This window comes from Pogoniulus pusillus, unplaced genomic scaffold, assembly GCF_015220805.1.
Source record: "Pogoniulus pusillus isolate bPogPus1 unplaced genomic scaffold, bPogPus1.pri scaffold_50_arrow_ctg1A, whole genome shotgun sequence".
Taxonomy (NCBI): domain Eukaryota; kingdom Metazoa; phylum Chordata; class Aves; order Piciformes; family Lybiidae; genus Pogoniulus; species Pogoniulus pusillus.
In genome coordinates, this window is record NW_026974709.1 from 549,877 (window position 1) to 566,928 (window position 17,052).

Consider the following 17,052-nt stretch of genomic DNA (forward strand, 5'->3'; position numbering starts at 1 on the left):
CCAGATCAAAATGATCATGAAGTTCAGGGTCCTGAGAGAAGTCCCCAGTTGCAGTATGCTTCAGTGAAATATTACGATGGTCACTTTGAGACTTTGTCCCAGGTTAGGGCAGATGCCTTCCCCGGGGAGAAATAGACTCACCACAACACAGACCCCTTTTTTGAAAGTCAGGGAAAGATGAAATTGTATTTCTTATAGTATAACAATGTAAAGAGAGATAATAACTGGAGAAGGAAGAAAAAAAAAAAAAAAAACAAATACAATAACCTTAAGGGAGATGGGGGAGGGGTCAAGTGGCGGCGAAGCAGCAGAAGCAGCAACAGCAGCCGGGGAAGATAGGCGCAGCCGAAGCAGCAGAAGCCAGCGGGAGAAGGGGGAGAACAAGCTGTGCTTCTAGACATTAAGCTCTTGATGCTCCAATGAAATTATATTAATTTATCTATTGTTGCCATTATGTGGCCTATCCCTGAAGTGTTCATCTTTCCCCTATGTCTGAGCTAGAGAATCAGCTCAAACGGCCACAGACTTATACAGATCTCCTCTACTCTTCTCCCATCTTTTTAGCTTCTAAGAACCCATCTCAGGATACCAGGGACAAATTCACCCAGTCCAAAGCAATGAAAGAATCACCCTTTGAGGGTTAGTGTGATACTCTTGTTCCTTTGTAGTGCACTTAAGCACAGCATGATGCAGCTGTTGTAAACGCTCAGTGTCTTTGTGCCCCATAGTCCTACCTCAGCCCCAGTCCTGGTCTGTACCTGCAGAGAAGCGTGGACACATCATTGTCTTCTTTCTTTTTGTTCCAAGCCCTATTCAGCTCAATGATGGACATATGTCACTGTCGTTGAATGCATTTTCACGGGAAATTTATGGGGAAACACGTGAGGCTGACTTGTAAAGACCAAGGTGATCTATTGCTAAAATATGGAGATCCCCTTGCCAAAACTAAATTACCCACGTAAATTCTTTATGAGGTTGCAGAATAACATTTCAGAAAATGGCAAGTAAAAGAGAGAGTCTGTGATTTTAAGAGTTCTTTGAGTCTTGACAAGTTGTTCAGTCTTTAGGTAAAAGAGGTCGTTGGTTACTCACTGTCAAGCAGCAGTTCAACAGAGTTTCGAAGTGTTTATGAAGTTCAGGGTGTTGTATCACAGTATCATCAGGGCTGGAAGAGACCTCACAGATCATCAAGTCCAACCCTTTACCACAGAGCTCAAGGCTAGACCATTTGCCTTGAACAGCCCCAGGGACAGTGACTCCACCACCTCCCCGGGCAGCCCATTCCAGTGTCCAATGACTCTCTCAGTGAAGAACTTTCTCCTCACCTCGAGCCGAAATTTCCCCTGGCGCAGCCTGAGGCTGTGTCCTCTCGTTCTGGCACTGGCCACCTGAGAGAAGAGAGCAACCTCCTCCTGGCCACAACCACCCCTCAGGTAGTTGTAGACAGCAATAAGGTCACCTCTGAGCCTCCTCTTCTTCAGGCTAAACAATCCCAGCTCCCTCAGCCTCTCCTTGTAGGGCTTGTGCTCGAGGCCTCTCACCAGCCTCGTCGCCCTTCTCTGGACACACTCAAGCAACCTTTCCGCAGGATCGGGCCCAGGCAAGCCCTGGCTTCAGAGGATCGGGCGTCCGTTGATCTCATGGCAAGCAGGTCGCAGCATGAGAGATCGTAAGAGCATGAGCGAGAGCGGGTGAGCAGGCTGAAGCTGGAGCTGAAGCAAGCTCCCCATCAAGGCAGACACACCATTTTATAATGTTCAAAACAGGTGTGCTCACCAGTTCAGGCAATTTTTACATTATTCTCACAGATTGGTACAAAGTTATAATCAACCTGCACAACTGGACAATTCTTACCATAAACAACCTGTAAGACCACCCCGAGTTCGGCCCACCGACAGGTGGTCAGCATACATGAGAACTGATGTTCCCCCTAACCAAAACAGAGCCAATGTTTACCTTTTGTCTTCATTAGGGAGGGATTTTCTCATGGGTACTGGAAGATTGTTTTGAGTTTTGCGATGCTTTGGCCTTCAATGTGAGGCACTGCAACATGCACAACATGGAGACCTGCTAGGGAGCTTTGCTACCCTCCATGACAGTCACTGAGAGATTAACTCTTTAATTCCCACATTCAGGTGCCATTTGTAGAGAGGTGTGGACAGACTCCACCAGGACAGCAGCAGAAACTCTTTATTGCAGACAGGAGTACTCTTTTCTACTATAACACAGAGCATTAACATTACCCAGATGCCATACAACCTTGTTTTTGTAACAGACTCCCTCCATGCCTTGTTTTTTCCCCTGGGGCCACCAGGCTGTTGCGGATGGGGTTGCTGTGACCTACGCCGATTAGGCGGAGGGGGAGAAGTTAATTAATGCAAGAGGATATTTATTAAAAAATATATATTTATTAAACTCCAATATTTTCAACTCTCGCCACCCCCAACCACTGAACTTTAATATTAAATTATTCTTTACACAATTATGAAGACATTATGGGACTATATATCTACAGAAACTTATTAATAACTAGCAAACATTGAAACTATTAACAGAGAGAGAGTTTTCCCTACGGCTTAATGCCACCTGGGGTCTTATACTGTTTGCCCAGCAAAGCTGAGCTGATAGCTGCTCTCTGCTTTATGGCAGAGGTAATAGAAATTACAGAGGCATCTGCTCACATTTTGGATTAAGAAGAAATCACCCTCCAGAGCTACATCACAGCCTATTGCCAAGTGTCCAATTCTTCAGGGTCTCTGCCTGTGGACTTTGAGGCTGGAATCCTCCGGTCTCAGGGGAAATGCAGTCTAACCTTATGCTGCTGGGTCCTGCTGGCTGCTCTCTCCAGGGGTACACAGGCAGGATATCCAGGTGCAGAGGCAGGATTCCGTGCAGTCTGAGCACGGGTCCAACACTGATTAAAGGCAGGCATAAAGCTGCAAGGAAGTACACAGGCAGGCAAGCAAGCAATATAGTGGAGCCGCAAGTAATGTGGGGAAGGCTGCACATGAGCCTGTGCACCCCTAGTTATTAAATGTGGGGTGAAAGTTAATGGTCTCATTGGCCACTCGAATGACCAATCAGGTTGGCAGTCAGCCAAACCTTACCATACCAGGTAAAACCCACAGGCCTGGACTCCAAATATGGGAATCACGTGGGCCCAGCACCAGGCAGGCACAAGCTGGGCATGTGAGGACTTACACAATGAGGTGTCCTGGGCAACTGACTTTATGGCCCTGGTCTGTTGTGCCCCTTTGTGCTTGTTTACCCCTGGTGCAGGCAGAGAGACATGTCAAGGCAGAGCAGGCATAAATAAGCCTGCTTTCAGGCCTACAGGCCCTCCACAACACAGGCCTATTACCTCTACTCCTCTTGCCTGGAGAGGCCTCTCTAACTCCTGGGAACCAAGGCAGTTCACAGCTCTATGCAGCTCATTGTTTTTCTTTCTTGCATTTCTTTTTCATTCCCACAGAGACTGACTCAGATCTCTCCAGAATTAGTTTCTAAGAGATTGAAGGAGCTTTTAATGAAAGCTTAAGGATTTTTTTACAAGTTTTGAATTGATTTTGATGATATCTTTCAGTTGATTGAAGGACTGTCACAGTCACAGAAGAATGCCTGTGTATAAGTTCTAGGAGTCCTAATGCACTCCTTTGCTATGGCCTGCGTCTGTGTCTATCGTGCTTCAGAGCTACTAACTTTAGAATACAAAATAAAAGATAAGCCCTATACCTTACTTCTAGACTTTTTGTTACGCTTAGTGCATTTGTGAGATGCTGTTGCGCTGCAGATGCCCTTGAAACATTAGGATTATTTACTGCTCCTGGCAGTTATGACAAAAGTCTTCTCAGGGATGCCTCGAAATGCCCTTTCACCGTCCAGCTTTCTATGCCATTTTTACAAATTAGACACTGCCAGTGCAAATCCTGAACAAATCTATTGGCGCTTCTCCCCCCTTTGTAGCTGCAGTGCCTACAGTGCAACAACATCTACAGCTGACAAATGGACCTGTGGGTGTCACAGTGCTGCTTGCTCAGACTCCATCCATATAGACCTAATTCCCACAATTGCTCTCTTTGTTTTAAGCTGAAGGCAGCATTTCTTATCTTTTGCAGGGCCCTTTGCAAACAGATAACAGACACAGTGCTTTAAACACTGCTAACAAAACAGTTGTTCCCCATCTTTGCCAGTGAATGGGTTTGGCCCTTATAACAGAGGTTGAATGAAATACCCGATTCAAAATGTGACCAAAACCTGTACACCAACCATATCTCACATACATTTCTCTGCACAGCCATCTGAGCAAGATTTCTGCTCACTGCCAAAAACTTCTGAGCATAACAAGCTGATATCCATCAAACAAAACCAAGCACATTCATTCCCTAGGCTGACTACTGAATTTTTGAATTTTCCTTTTCTCTTTTTTTCTCTCTCTCTTTTTTTTTTTTAATTTTTACATGAACCTTATCCTATAGTGCTATCAATATACAGAAAAAAGAAAACCTAAGAAAAAATACCCTATAATACTCTTATATCCTATAATATCCCTATTATAAACTCTTACCCTTAACTATATTATTTATCAACTTTAAAAATATATCAAAGGAAATTAAACCATGAAATTTTTACTGAGAAAAACCAAAGAAAATCAAGAAAATATTACATCCATGGAGCTCCTTGGAAAATACTCTGATATCCAAAAAGCTTATACACTCACAAACAACTCTTACCGTAACATTCCATTATATTAACTATTGAACGTGTTCAGCTGTCAAGTACTTAACTTACTCTATTTTAATTACTTAAGTCTTATCACAATTACCCTGCTAAAATTATTCTAAAACTTACCCTATTACAACTAACATCCAGTTAACTCTTCAACTCTAAGACCTAGAAAACATTATCAGGATTTTAATTCACAAAATAGTTATCACAACTTCACTCTGTTCCTTTAAGAGCAAAGGACAACTTCTCTGCAGAAACTGCAAATAAAAAGGAGGGAGGGAGGCAGGTGGGGGGAATGGGCCCACACTACTTCAGCAGGCAGGAGGGTATGCTGCAGGCATGAAGGAGGCAGAGGGAATGGGCCCGCGCTGCTCCAGCAGGCAGGAGGGTGTGCTGCAGGCATGAGGAAGGCAGAGGGAATGGGCCCGCACTGCTCCAGCAGGCAGGAGGGCATGCTGCAGGCGGTAGTTTCAATGCCAGCACAAGAAGGTTTTCTTTATCTATTCCTTCCACGTCTTGGAAAGCTTTATATAGCATAATAACCATATCTATTAAATTATCGGTGACCTGTTTCATGGTATCATTTGCAAGTGCGTCCATAGTCTTTCGTATGTGAGCGATTTCAAAAACAGACATCAACTTAACAACTGGATCATCTGCTACTGCCTCCACTGTATCTTCTGCCTCCACTGTGGCAGACTCAGACTCTGCTTCAGCTGCCATAGCCTGCGGCAGCGGCTGTTGCTGCTCTATCATGATATTTTCTGCCATAAATCTGTAGTTATTCTACGGTTACAATCCCATCCTCGTCGCCAATTTGTCACGGAAGGTAGTTTGGGAGGTTGTGGGGAAAATACGTGGAGACTCACTTGTGGATTTTCAAGTGATTTATTGCTCAAACACGGAGATCCCCCTCCTGAACTAAATTCCCCACATGAGTTCTTTTAGGATTGAAGTTGTAAAATAACAGTTCAGAAAATAGCAGATTAAAGAGAGTCTGTGATTTCTTTAGAGTTCCTTTGAGTCTTTAAAGTTACTCAGTCTTTAGGTAAAGAGTTCTTTCTCCAATTTACTCACTGTTCGTAGTTCAGTTCAGCAAAGTTCGAAGGTTTTGGGCGGTGTCCCTTTGTTCGTCAGGATCGGGCCCAAGCAGGTTTCAGGCCTCTGCGGGCCCCTCGTCGGGCAGGGCCGATCAGGAACGTGAGGGCACCGCGTCAGGAGCGAGGCAGGCAGGCAGGCTAGCGAGCGAGCGGTAGGAGCAGGTACCAGCAAGCTCAAGCCAGCAAGCCCCGATCCAGGAAGGCACACCATTTTTATAATGTTCAAAAGAGGTGTAAGCCTTCAGACCAGGCTATTTTACGTTATTCTTACAGATTGGCACAAAATTACAATTAACCTATATAATTGGACAGTTCTTACCAAAACAACCTATAGGACCACCCAAAGCTCGGCCCACACCAGGTGTCGAGCGGGCATGAGAACTGCCGTTCCCCCTAGCCAAAACAGTGGCCATTGTTTACCTTTTATCTCGACTAGGGAGAGACTTTCTCATGGGGCTGAAGGACTGTTTTGGTTTTACGATGCTCTTGGCATTAATGTGAGACATTGAAACTTTTACAGCAGGGAGGCCTGCTAAGGGCTTCTGCTACCCTCCATGACAGGGAGGCAGAGGGAATGGGCCCGCACTGCTCCAGCAGACAGGAGGGTGTGCTGCAGGCGCTAGGGAGGCAGAGGGAATGGGCCCGCACTGCTCCAGCAGGTGGGGGGGCGTGCTGCAGGTGCCAGGGAGGCAGGGGTAATGGGCTCACGCTGCTCCAGTAGGTGGGGGTGTGTGCTGCAGGTGAATCCTGCAGGGGACTCCACACCCATGGGTCCCATGACTCCCATGGCATCCCAAGTAGAGCTGCTACAGCTAAGAAGATTCACTGCTTCTGTCTTGCCTCTCTGTTTTCCCAGTGCTTCATCTTGCAGCTGAAAAGGTAACTTAGAGGAATTTTGAGCTGCAGACATTCAGGTGGCAGTTAATCACTTCTCAGTACTTTTACAGCTTTCATCTTATCAGAAATTCAGCCCTTTGTGGCTGTTAGCTGCTAGCTTTCCGTTACTGTCCCCATTGTCCCTTAAAGGCAGTCTTACAAGTCTTTGGAGCCCTGGTTTCTGCCTTCTCTCAGGGCTTTTCTCACCACATTCCAGGTGATTAAAAATCAGACTTTTTGTACAGCAAAAGTAATTTCTAAAGTTTCAGTGTCCATCTCTCACAGAGAGACAGAAGTTTCAGAGAAGCTTCCTTACAGCTGTTTCCTTCTTCTCCCTTCTCGGATCTTTTACGTCTCCTACTTCAGTGCTAGGTTTATGACTTCACCAGATACAGCCTTCTGGTGTTCACCCTCTAACTATTCTGCTTCTGCCAGACCTCCGTTGTTTTCAAAGCATGTCCAGAAAGAGCTTTGCCATGCTTTTTAAGAAGCTCTTTCATAAATTGCTAAACATCTCTTTCTGTTAGGGAGGCTTGATTTCCCATAGTTCCCCTTGGCTCACCTTTTCTTTTCCTTCATGGAAAGGCAATTGGTCCAGCCCAATCCTGCTTCCTTTCAGCAGTTCATTCCTAGTTCCAAGGGGCTCACAGACGGCCACCAGATGCCTAGCTTAGGTGATCTTTCCTGCATCACTTCAGGGTCACCATTTGCCGTGATTGAAGAGAGACAGAGAGAGAGAGCAGCTTGATGCCAGCTAAGTTCCATTTATTGTACTTTCAGCACCTGGTTATATACCTTAACATACAAGCTAAAAGATCCTGCCAAATCCTAATTGGTCATTAAGACAGACCTCAGTACATACCTCATCAAGACAGACCTCATACGTCAGCAAGTAGGTAAGCAAAGGTTAACAAAGCGCAGGCTCATATTCCACATAACTCTGCTGCAACATTCTTAAGGTCATTCCAACCCTTAACTCAGTACTTTCCCCCTTTATACGTTCTGAACCCATGGCTTATGTAGTCTTACCATTCCCAACAGTTTTAAGCCTCTTTAAGCATTTTGGAAGGGTTTTGAACACAAATGGTTGGGTACCAGGTTAGAGTTAGTGATGCCTCACTAGCTTTGACATGAGTGGGAAGCTTTGCCTGCACGTGGGCACTGATCCAGCCACTCAGTGGCACAGAGAGGGCCACTGTAGACTCATTCTCCTTCTTCTTCTCTTCATTGTCCTTGTACTCTTATGCCTTCTCCTTGTCATCTTCATCCTTCTTTTCATCATCCTCTCCCTCAAGGCTGCATTTAAGCTCCTCCAAATTGTTCCCGAGGGTAGTCTCTGTGCTCTTATTCAGAAGCTTCTATTGAGCCATGCTGGGGCCGTAGATCAGCCTTGGGACTCTTGCGGGGCACAGAGTGAGTGCAGGTGGTCAGGGGGTTGTGTGCTGGGCAAGGAGCTGAGGCTGCACTTCTTTGGCCCTCCCATCTTCAGCAGCCTTGCCTGTCTGCAGTGCCCATGCTGCTGGACTTGGGAGCTGCCCCTAGTAAGGCCCAGCTTTGCTGCATGGACCTGGGCAGTGCTGAGCCATCCCTTCAAGTTCAAGGGCTCTCCTCTGAGCCCTTGGTTTCTTTCTGGCAGGGACTGTGTCCTCTCTCCACCAGCCGTGCCTCTGTGGTCTGGGGAAGAGCAGAGATTGCAGATCTGCCCCTTGGAACAGCCCAGCAGGTAAAGAACCAATACTGGGACAACAGCAGGACCCCATCCCATTGCTGTCCCCTGGGGCACCTCCTAACCTCCTCCAGAGCCTCCTGCCCACCACCATTTCACAGCTCCAGGGGCTCCAAACTCCTCCCATGGCTGATGTCCCTCAGAGCCCACGACCAGGTGGGCGAGGGTGAGTTGTATGGCAGGTGGTGGAGATTAGGATTGAGATGTGGAGAGTGGACAGGAGAAGGTTGGAGGTGGCTTGGTCTTCCTGTATCACAGCTGCTGCCTTTTTTGTCTGAGTCAGAAGAGACTGAAGGACAAGGTCTGGGCCAGGAACCAGCCTGCCAAAGCTGGAAGGCTCAGGAACAGGGGGGTTGAGATTGCTGCCTGGGTACTGGAATGTCTCAGTGTCCCCAGCATAGGAACCTGGGGCCTCAGCACAGGTATCAGAGATCTGACCCCCACCATGGCAACAACTGGGGGTCTGAGGGGCCCTCTCCATTCCTTGCTCCTGCTGAGCATCAGGTGTTTGGAGGCACTGGGAGTGTCAGGGGCTGTCATGAGCCAGACAGGATCTCTGGGCTCGATCTCCTGGGCTCAGGTGCTTCTGTATTTTCCAGGGCATAGTGGTGACCTCTTCCTCCATAAGCATGGCTTCCCAGAAGGACCTGGAGAAGAGCTGACAGGAGAAGATGCAGTCAGAGATCAAGATGGATCAGCCAAAGTGTAGCCCCAAAGAAGAGGAGGAGGAAGAGGACAACATGGAGAGTGATGATGGGAAAGATGACTATAAGGATGCTGACTACGAGGAGGAGGAGAATGATGAAGGTGACCAAGATGATGAGGGCCACTGCCACAGCCACACCAGAGAGAAGCTGTTCCACTGTGCTGAGTGCAGCAAGAGCTTCAGTGACAAATCTGACCTTGCTGCCCACGAGTACACACACACTGGTGAGAGGCCTTTCCCCTGTCCCGACTGCAGTAAGAGGTTTAGGCAGATTGACCACCTCATGCAGCATCGCCACACACACACCAGCAAGAAGCCCTTCAGCTGTGCTGATTGTGGCCAGACCTTCAACTACAGATCTTCCCTCACCACCCACCAGTGCTCACACATGGGCAAGAAGCCCTTCACCTGTGCTGACTGTGGTAAGAGCTTCAGTCACAGCTCTGCCTTCACCCGGCACTGCATTACACACACTGGTGAGAAGGTTTCCTGCCCCGACTGTGGCAAAAGCTTCACCCGCATATCCACCCTCAGCAACCACCACAAGATCCACACTGGTGAGAAGCTGTTCCCCTGTGCAGAGTGTGGCAAGAGCTTCACTCTAAGCACTACACTCCTCCAGCACCGCCTCATCCACAGTGGCGAGAAGCCCTATTGCTGCACTGACTGTGGCAAGAGCTTCAGGAGCAAATCCCATCTCACTCTCCACCGCCGCATTCACACTGGTGAGAAGCCCTACACCTGTGATGACTGCAGCAAGACTTTCACTGACAGGTCCTCTCTCACCAAGCACCGTCATGTCCACACTGGTGAGAAGCCCTTCACCTGCAGTGTCTGCAGCAAGAGTTTCACTGACAAGTCCTATCTCACCAAGCACTATCGTATTCACACTGGTGAGATGCCCTACAGCTGCACTGACTGTGGCAAGAGCTTCACAACCAAATCCCAGCTCACTCTCCACCAGCGCTCACACACTGGCGAGAAGCCATATACCTGTGCTGCCTGTGGTAAGAGCTTCATCTGCAGCTCTACCCTCACCAAGCACTGCCTTACACACACAGGTGAGAAGGTTTCCTGCCCCGACTGTGGCAAGAGCTTCACCCGCATCTCTACCCTCAACAACCACTGCCGGATCCACACTGGCGAGAAGCTGTTCCCCTGTGCAGAGTGTGGCAAGAGCTTCACCCACAGCACCTCATTTCTCCAGCACCGCCTCATCCACAGTGGCGAGAAGCCCTATTGCTGCACTGACTGTGGCAAGAGCTTCAGGACCAAATCCCAGCTCACTGTCCACCGCCGTATGCACACTGGTGAGAAGCCCTACAGCTGCACTGACTGTGGCAAGAGCTTCAGGAGCAAATCCAATCTCACTCTCCACCGCCTCATCCACACTGGCGAGAAGCCCTACAGCTGCACTGACTGTGGCAAGAGCTTCAGGAGCAAATTCCAGCTCACTCTCCACTGCCGCATGCACACTGGTGAGAAGCCCTACAGCTGTGGTGCCTGCAGCAAGACTTTCACTCGCAGGTCATCTCTCACCAAGCACCATCGTGTCCACACTGGTGAGAAGCTCTTCACCTGCAGTGTTTGCAGTGAGAGTTTCACTCACAAGTCCTCTCTCACCAAACACCATCGTGTTCACACTGTTGAGGAGCCATACACCTGTGGTGACTGCAGCAAGACTTTCACTGACAGGTCCTCTCTCATCAAGCACAGTCGTGTCCACACTGGTGAGAAGCCCTTCACCTGCAGTGTCTGCAGCAAGAGTTTCACTGACAAGTCCTCTCTCACCAAGCACCATGGTGTTCACACTGATGAGAAGCCCTACAGCTGTGGTGACTGTGGCAAGAGGTTCAAGAGCAGCTCCAATCTCACCCGGCACCGCCACATCCATGCCACTGACCAGCCCACTCTACAGGGCAGTCACAAATAGACCCTGAGTCTCTTGGGTAATTGGGGTGACCCCAAGAGGGCCTTTCCAGCAGATGGAACCAAAATCACCTCTCTTTGACCTGCATTTCTCAGAGCTAGGGGCTCTGGCAGGAACAAACAACCCCAGTCCTTTTAAACACCAGTTAGTGTTATGATGATGTGAACAGTGATGACAATGATAAGTCTGCACAACTGATGCAGGCACTGGAACTGGGCAGAGCTTTGCCAGGATTTATCTGGTTCCTCTCTAATGCTTTGGGTATCCCTGAATTTAAAAAAAAAAACAACAAACCTTGTCCATTGCCCATGTGTCAGTAATAACCCAAAGTTACCAAACTCCTGTCTTTTTCAGTTTTAGTTAGAACATTCCTTCCCCCAGTGCCCAAGTGTTTGGGATATTTGTTCCCTAGGAATGGGACTGGAGCTATGTGCCTGGTTTAGAAAGATCAAAGTGAAACTGTCTGAAGAGTCTTGAGCTCACCTTGGGAGGGTCTCTGGGGCATCTCAGAGGGGTTCCTTGTTTTGTGTCTGGGGATCTGAGGTGTTTTGAGGTCTGGAGGGTTCTAGGATTGACTTTGGAGGTGCTTTGGAGGGATAAGGAAGAATCTCAGAGAGGTGCCAAGTTCAGATGGAAAGCTGTAACCAGTGGAGTTTCCTGGGGACCAGTGCTGGGTCCAGTCCTGTTCAACATCTTCATCAATGACATTGGATGAGGGCACAGACAGAGCCTGCTCAGCATGTTTTTTGATGCCACCAAACTGGGAGGCTTGGCTGATACAGCTGCAGGCTGTGCTGCCATCCAGCAAGACCTGGACAGACAGAGCGGAGCACAGAGGAACCAAATGAGGTTCAACAAGGACAAGTGCAGAGTCCTGCACCTGAGGAGGAATAATAAACTGCATCAGTACCGGCTGAGAGGTGACTGCTGGAGAGCAGCCCTGTGGAGAGGAACCTGGGGGTCCTGGTGGCTAACAAGTTAACTATGGGACAGCAATGTGCCCTTGTGGCCAGGAGGGCCAAGAGGATCTTGGGGTATATTAGGAAAAGTGTGTCCAGCAGATCAAGGGAGGTTCTCCTTCCCTCTGCGCTGCCCTGGTGAAACCTCATCTTGAATACTGCTTTCAGTTTTGGGCTTCCCAGTTTAAGAGGGACAGGGATCTGCTGGAGAGGGTCCAGCTGAAGGCTATGAGGATGATTAGGGGACTGGAAGGCACTGCCTTATGAGGAGAGGCTGAGGCATCTGGGGCTGCTTAGTCTGGAGAAGAGAAGATTGAGAGGGGATTTCATGTTTATAAACACATGAGGGCTGGGGGTCAGGAGGGAGGGGAGGGACAGGCTCTGCTCCCTGGGATAGGACAAGGAGCAATGGGTGTAAGTTGCAGCACAAGAGGTTCCACCTCAACACAAGGGGGAGCTTCTTTACTGTAAAGGTCACAGAGCACTGGAACAGGCTCCCCAGAGAGGTTGTGGGATGTCCTTCCCTGAAGATTTTCAAGGCCTGTCTGGATGTGTTCCTCTGTGATCTGTGCTAGATTGTGTGGTCCTGCTCTGGCAGGGGAGTTGGACTCAATGATCTCCTTGGCTCTCTTCCAACGCTAATATCCTGTGATCCTGTGGTCTCTAGAAGATCTCAGCTTGTGTCAGCTTTCCTCTAAGGGACTCTGAGGCTGAGATAAATGAGATGAGGATTTGGTTACAGCTTGAAGCTTGCTAAGAGAGTTTTATGTAAGTTTGATTTTGAATTTTTAGGTTTTTTTTTTTCCTTTTCTGTGCTGCATTGTATTTCCTTTCTGGGGTCTGATGTGCTGGGGTCCTGTGTGTGCTTGTGGTGGTGCAGGGAAAAAGCATAAAGCAGTTTGCAAAAGATAAAGGTGAAGCAGGGCACAAGAGCGAGAGAGAGCTGTTTGCTTGCTCAGCTCTTCAGCTTCTCAGGCTTTGGAAGATGACCAAGGTCAGTGAAGGGAACTAGCAAAGGCCTCAGGGAAGTGAGGAATATCTGTCCTCCTCTGCCCAGGCCTGTGCTTCAGTCATGAGGAACAGCTGCTGGCCTCTCTGGGAGAGAATCTGACAGGTCTGCACCCCAGTGTACCCTGTGGTTTTCACTGCATGGCAAGCAAAGACAAGCTGCTACTGCTTCTGATTCTGCTGAAAGGACTCACAAAACACCTGTAGATCCCAGTCAGGTTCAGAGGGGCTCTGCCTCCAAGTAGCTGGAAGAGAGACACAACTGGGTTTGCTGGACTGTACAGAACCAATGGCTTGGCATGCTGGAGAGATGGAACCCATCTGCATTTCTGGTGTGCCAGAGGGATCTGCACTCCTGCATGTGCTGGAAGCTAAGCGCTGGAATGAAGCCACCATTTGCTTTGACTTGGAGGGGTAGAAGGAGTCCCTGGACATAGCTGCCACACTCAACTGCCTCAGGGGTGGAAACACAGAGCAGCTGCAGTGAGCAGTCCTCTGTGTACCACAAAGTGATCTCGAAGTGAATGAGAATGGACAGGAACTGAGCTACGATGTCTGCTGTTTGATGCTGATTCCTGATGAACAGGATGCAGATGACATGGAATAAGGGGTGGAGATTGTTATTGATTGAACTGAACCTGCTGCTGTTATTGAGAGCATGCTGCAGCCATGCCAGCTACGAAAATGCAAGTGCTGACTGCAGCAAAGTGTGATGGGGCTTTGTAGCAGTGATTGGAAAATTACCCATGTTAGTGATGGGAAAACTTGGTAGGTCTATGATCGGTACATGTAAGCGATGGACAGGGGCCGTGCTGTGTTGTGACTCTCTGTCACCTGTGGACGTGACTGCTGGACAAGGCTTTCCATGTAATAAGTGAAGGTTAAAGGGAAGAAATTGGAGAAAGCAAGTAGCAAAATGATGCATGGAACTGGGCTGTGTGCCTCTGGAACCTTGGAGGGTAGGAGGACACCACTGTGTAAGCGGTGAAGAGGGTTTCTGTGTAAGTGATAAAGAGGAGAGGAGATGTAGTAATGACCGTCAAGAGTACAAGACTACTACCTTTCTTTTGCATTCCAAGTGTGGTGGTTTTTTTAGCACTACATGACTAAGGGCATGCTTTGGTGGCCTTCTGGCATCTACTGGCCCCAGGTGCCAGGGTGCAGAGGGTTCATAACTAACCTGGAGCTGCGACACAGTGCGGAAGCCAATTTTGGTCAACGCTGCCATCAGTCTGCCTCAAAGGCCAGACTCTCCACCACTGTTTGCTGTTCCATCTGTTGGGGTTGATGGTGTGTTGGTAAGTATTATGCTTTTGCTGTGCTAGGTAGTGGGTTGCTTTTGTGATCATAGTCCAGTTAATGAATTATCTCTCCTTCTATCCATAAAGCAGGGTATGTATTTTCTTCATTGCTGAGGGCACCTACCTTTGTGTCAGCTGTCTAGGACTATAGACAGTCAGTGGCCACTGTGCAGGGATTTGCACAGTGACAATGTAGGACCTGGACAGTGAGTGTGAAGCTGTCCAGGGGTGCATAAAATCAGCATATTCGTTGCTGCACTCCAGTTCTTCAAACCTTAATAGAAACAGGCTTAAAGTTCAGATCACAGCATGGGAGGCTTCCTGTTCCAGTTGCTGCTTCTGGATTCTTGGATGCTAGCTCTTTCCTGCAATCATGGTGGCAGAAACAGTGGCATTCAGGGAGCTGCTGGGTTTGGGGTTCTGTTTCATGCCGTTTTGTTTTTTTGCTGTGTATTTCACTGCACTGCTTTTGCAAATAGTCTGAGCTAAGGTACTCCTGCATTGTGTTGTTAGATTGATAAGATGATTAGCTAAGGTAATTAAGCATTGTGCTTATGACATCTTATGTTACATTAAACTCTTATCTCTTTCAGCCCTGATCTGTGTTGCTCTTCCCCTGACTTTTGTGTTGGGGCAGCAGGCAGCCCTTGCACTAAACCATTACACCTGTCCATGGCTGAGGTATGTCAATAATAACCCAAAGTTACCCAAGTCCTGTCTTTTTCACTTTTGGTTAGGACATTCCTTCCCACAATGCTCAAATGTTGGGGGGCTTTGTTCCCTAGGAAGAGGGCTGGAGCCCTCTGCCTAGTTCAGAAGGGTCAAAGTGAGGCTCTCAGAAGAGTCTTGAGTGTGCCTTGCCAGGGGCAGTCTCATGGACATCTGAGAGGGTTTTTTGAGGGTGTGTCAAGGGATGTTAGATGTTTTTGGGGTCTGGAGGGTTCTAGGATTGAGTTTCATAATCTTGGGAGGGTGTAGTGAGAATTGCAGGGAAAATAACCTTGAGAAGGCTGGCAGAGAAGCTGCAAAGTGAGCAGCTGCCGGTGAGAGCACCCCCAAGTAACAAGACATACGCCAATGACTTTTCATCCAAATTATGCTTTTGTGAATGGATTCACTATGATCTGATAAATTCATACAGCACATTCCTTCAGAATCCTCACAACCATGTCCTTGGGCTAATTAAAGAAAATCAATGGCTGCTCGATTTTGCAGTGGGGCATGACAGAGGCTGTTCTGGTCAACCAGTAATTGTTCTAAAATAGCTGTGGTAGCATTAGCTCGTTTTTCTGACCAACATCCAAGTTTCTCTGTTTCTCTTAGTGCCTTCCCAGCTGTGCCTCCTGGTAAGAATATAGCTAGGGCTATGCGGGCAGCTGTGGACAATAGTTCGACATTGTCATTGCAGTCAGGATTTAATCCTGTGGATCGTTTAGATCTGTGTTGTGTTTCTTAGTTGGCCAATCTGAGGGGCAAACATTGTCTGTTTTCTTAGGTAACATGGGCTGCCATAGGCGTTCTTTGGTATGCCTTGCCAGGCTCTATCACCACAGATTAGCAACACATTATCAGGGAGCGCCTTAGCAGATTTGTTGTTCCACAGTAGGGGACCCTCGCCCTTTTTTAATTCCTCAGTACTGTCATGCCAATTGCTTGCTCCATAGGCACCTAAAGTTTTGATATAACCTTTGTTGTTATTATTTGAACTGCAGTGCTGTTTTAGAGGGGTTTGAGTCTGCGTTTGGGGTGAGATATGAGGCCGATTTGAAAGATTTTTAAATAATTTAGTAATATATAGAAAGAGAATTTCCCCCAAACTTATGTACAGCTAACCCACGCAAATTCTTTGTACACGGTTAGTGAAACCATTTTACAGAATGTCTATTTACAGCCGAATTAAGCAATTTGATAGAGGTTTGGAAAGGTTCTAGTCAGAGAGTCTTGTGGCATAAAGTGCCACTGGTAAAGTCAAGGAAATTCCTTAGCAGCTTGAATCAAGAGAGTTCAAATACTCAGTAATTGGAAGTCTCAGTATCTGTGGTCCCAAAATATATATACAAAATCCACGTAGTTGATTCCCATGGAGCTTATAGTTCAATTCAAATTTTGGGTCGCACTGTCTGAGAAGATTTCATGGGCCCAATAGGGCTGATGCAGCGAGCTGGAGCGGCAGCGAGCTGGAGCGGCGTCCGTCTGGGAGCGCCTTATTCGATCACCCACTGGACCGGTGCAAAGTGCTGTGGAACAAAGAGTCATGTATATCAGATAAAGGTAGTAGCTCCAGGCAGTAGCTGGCTGGGAGAGGTGAGCGGAGGAGGTGGCAAGAGCACCTTGTTTACCTGAATCGTCCTATTTATCAGATATGGGCCGAGATGGATATTGTCCATTAAGCATCTGGCAACAGGCCAAAACACACCAAATAAGGAAGGGTCCATAAGTCTGGTACCCCCAGATATGGGAAGAGCATAGGTGGGCCACACACTAAGCGCGTGGGCTTATGCAACCTGTTTACATCCACCTTATATAACCAGGGCAGGCCAGACTTTGAGGCACCAGGCTTATTGCACTCCTTTGTCCATTTGTGTTTACCTCTTGTTTGGGCATAAAAACATGTTTGGGCAGGAAAGCATGTCCAGACAAGCGTATAAATATATATATATATATATCTCTCTATGCGCGCCTATTTGGGCCTATGTGGCCCTGCACTACAAGTGCCCACCT

The 17,052-nt window shown here is 47.9% G+C and overlaps 1 protein-coding gene across 5 annotated transcripts in view; it reads left to right on the plus strand.

The window, feature by feature from the left end:
• Nucleotides 1–17,052, plus strand: part of LOC135174233 (gastrula zinc finger protein XlCGF26.1-like) — a 59,321-nt gene that overhangs the window by 26,782 nt on the left and 15,487 nt on the right. Inside the window, exons 2-3 of one of the 5 annotated variants that reach the window (XM_064141446.1) lie at nt 9,027–14,328; nt 14,925–15,012. In XM_064141446.1, the coding sequence (XP_063997516.1) occupies nt 9,099–11,066 (1,968 nt within the window). In that variant the 5' untranslated portion in view covers nt 9,027–9,098 and the 3' untranslated portion in view covers nt 11,067–14,328; nt 14,925–15,012. Of the gene's footprint in view, nt 1–8,192; nt 8,425–9,026; nt 15,013–17,052 lie in introns of those variants that run through there. The other 4 variants (XM_064141449.1, XM_064141445.1, XM_064141444.1 and 1 more) reach the window with 4 other exon arrangements.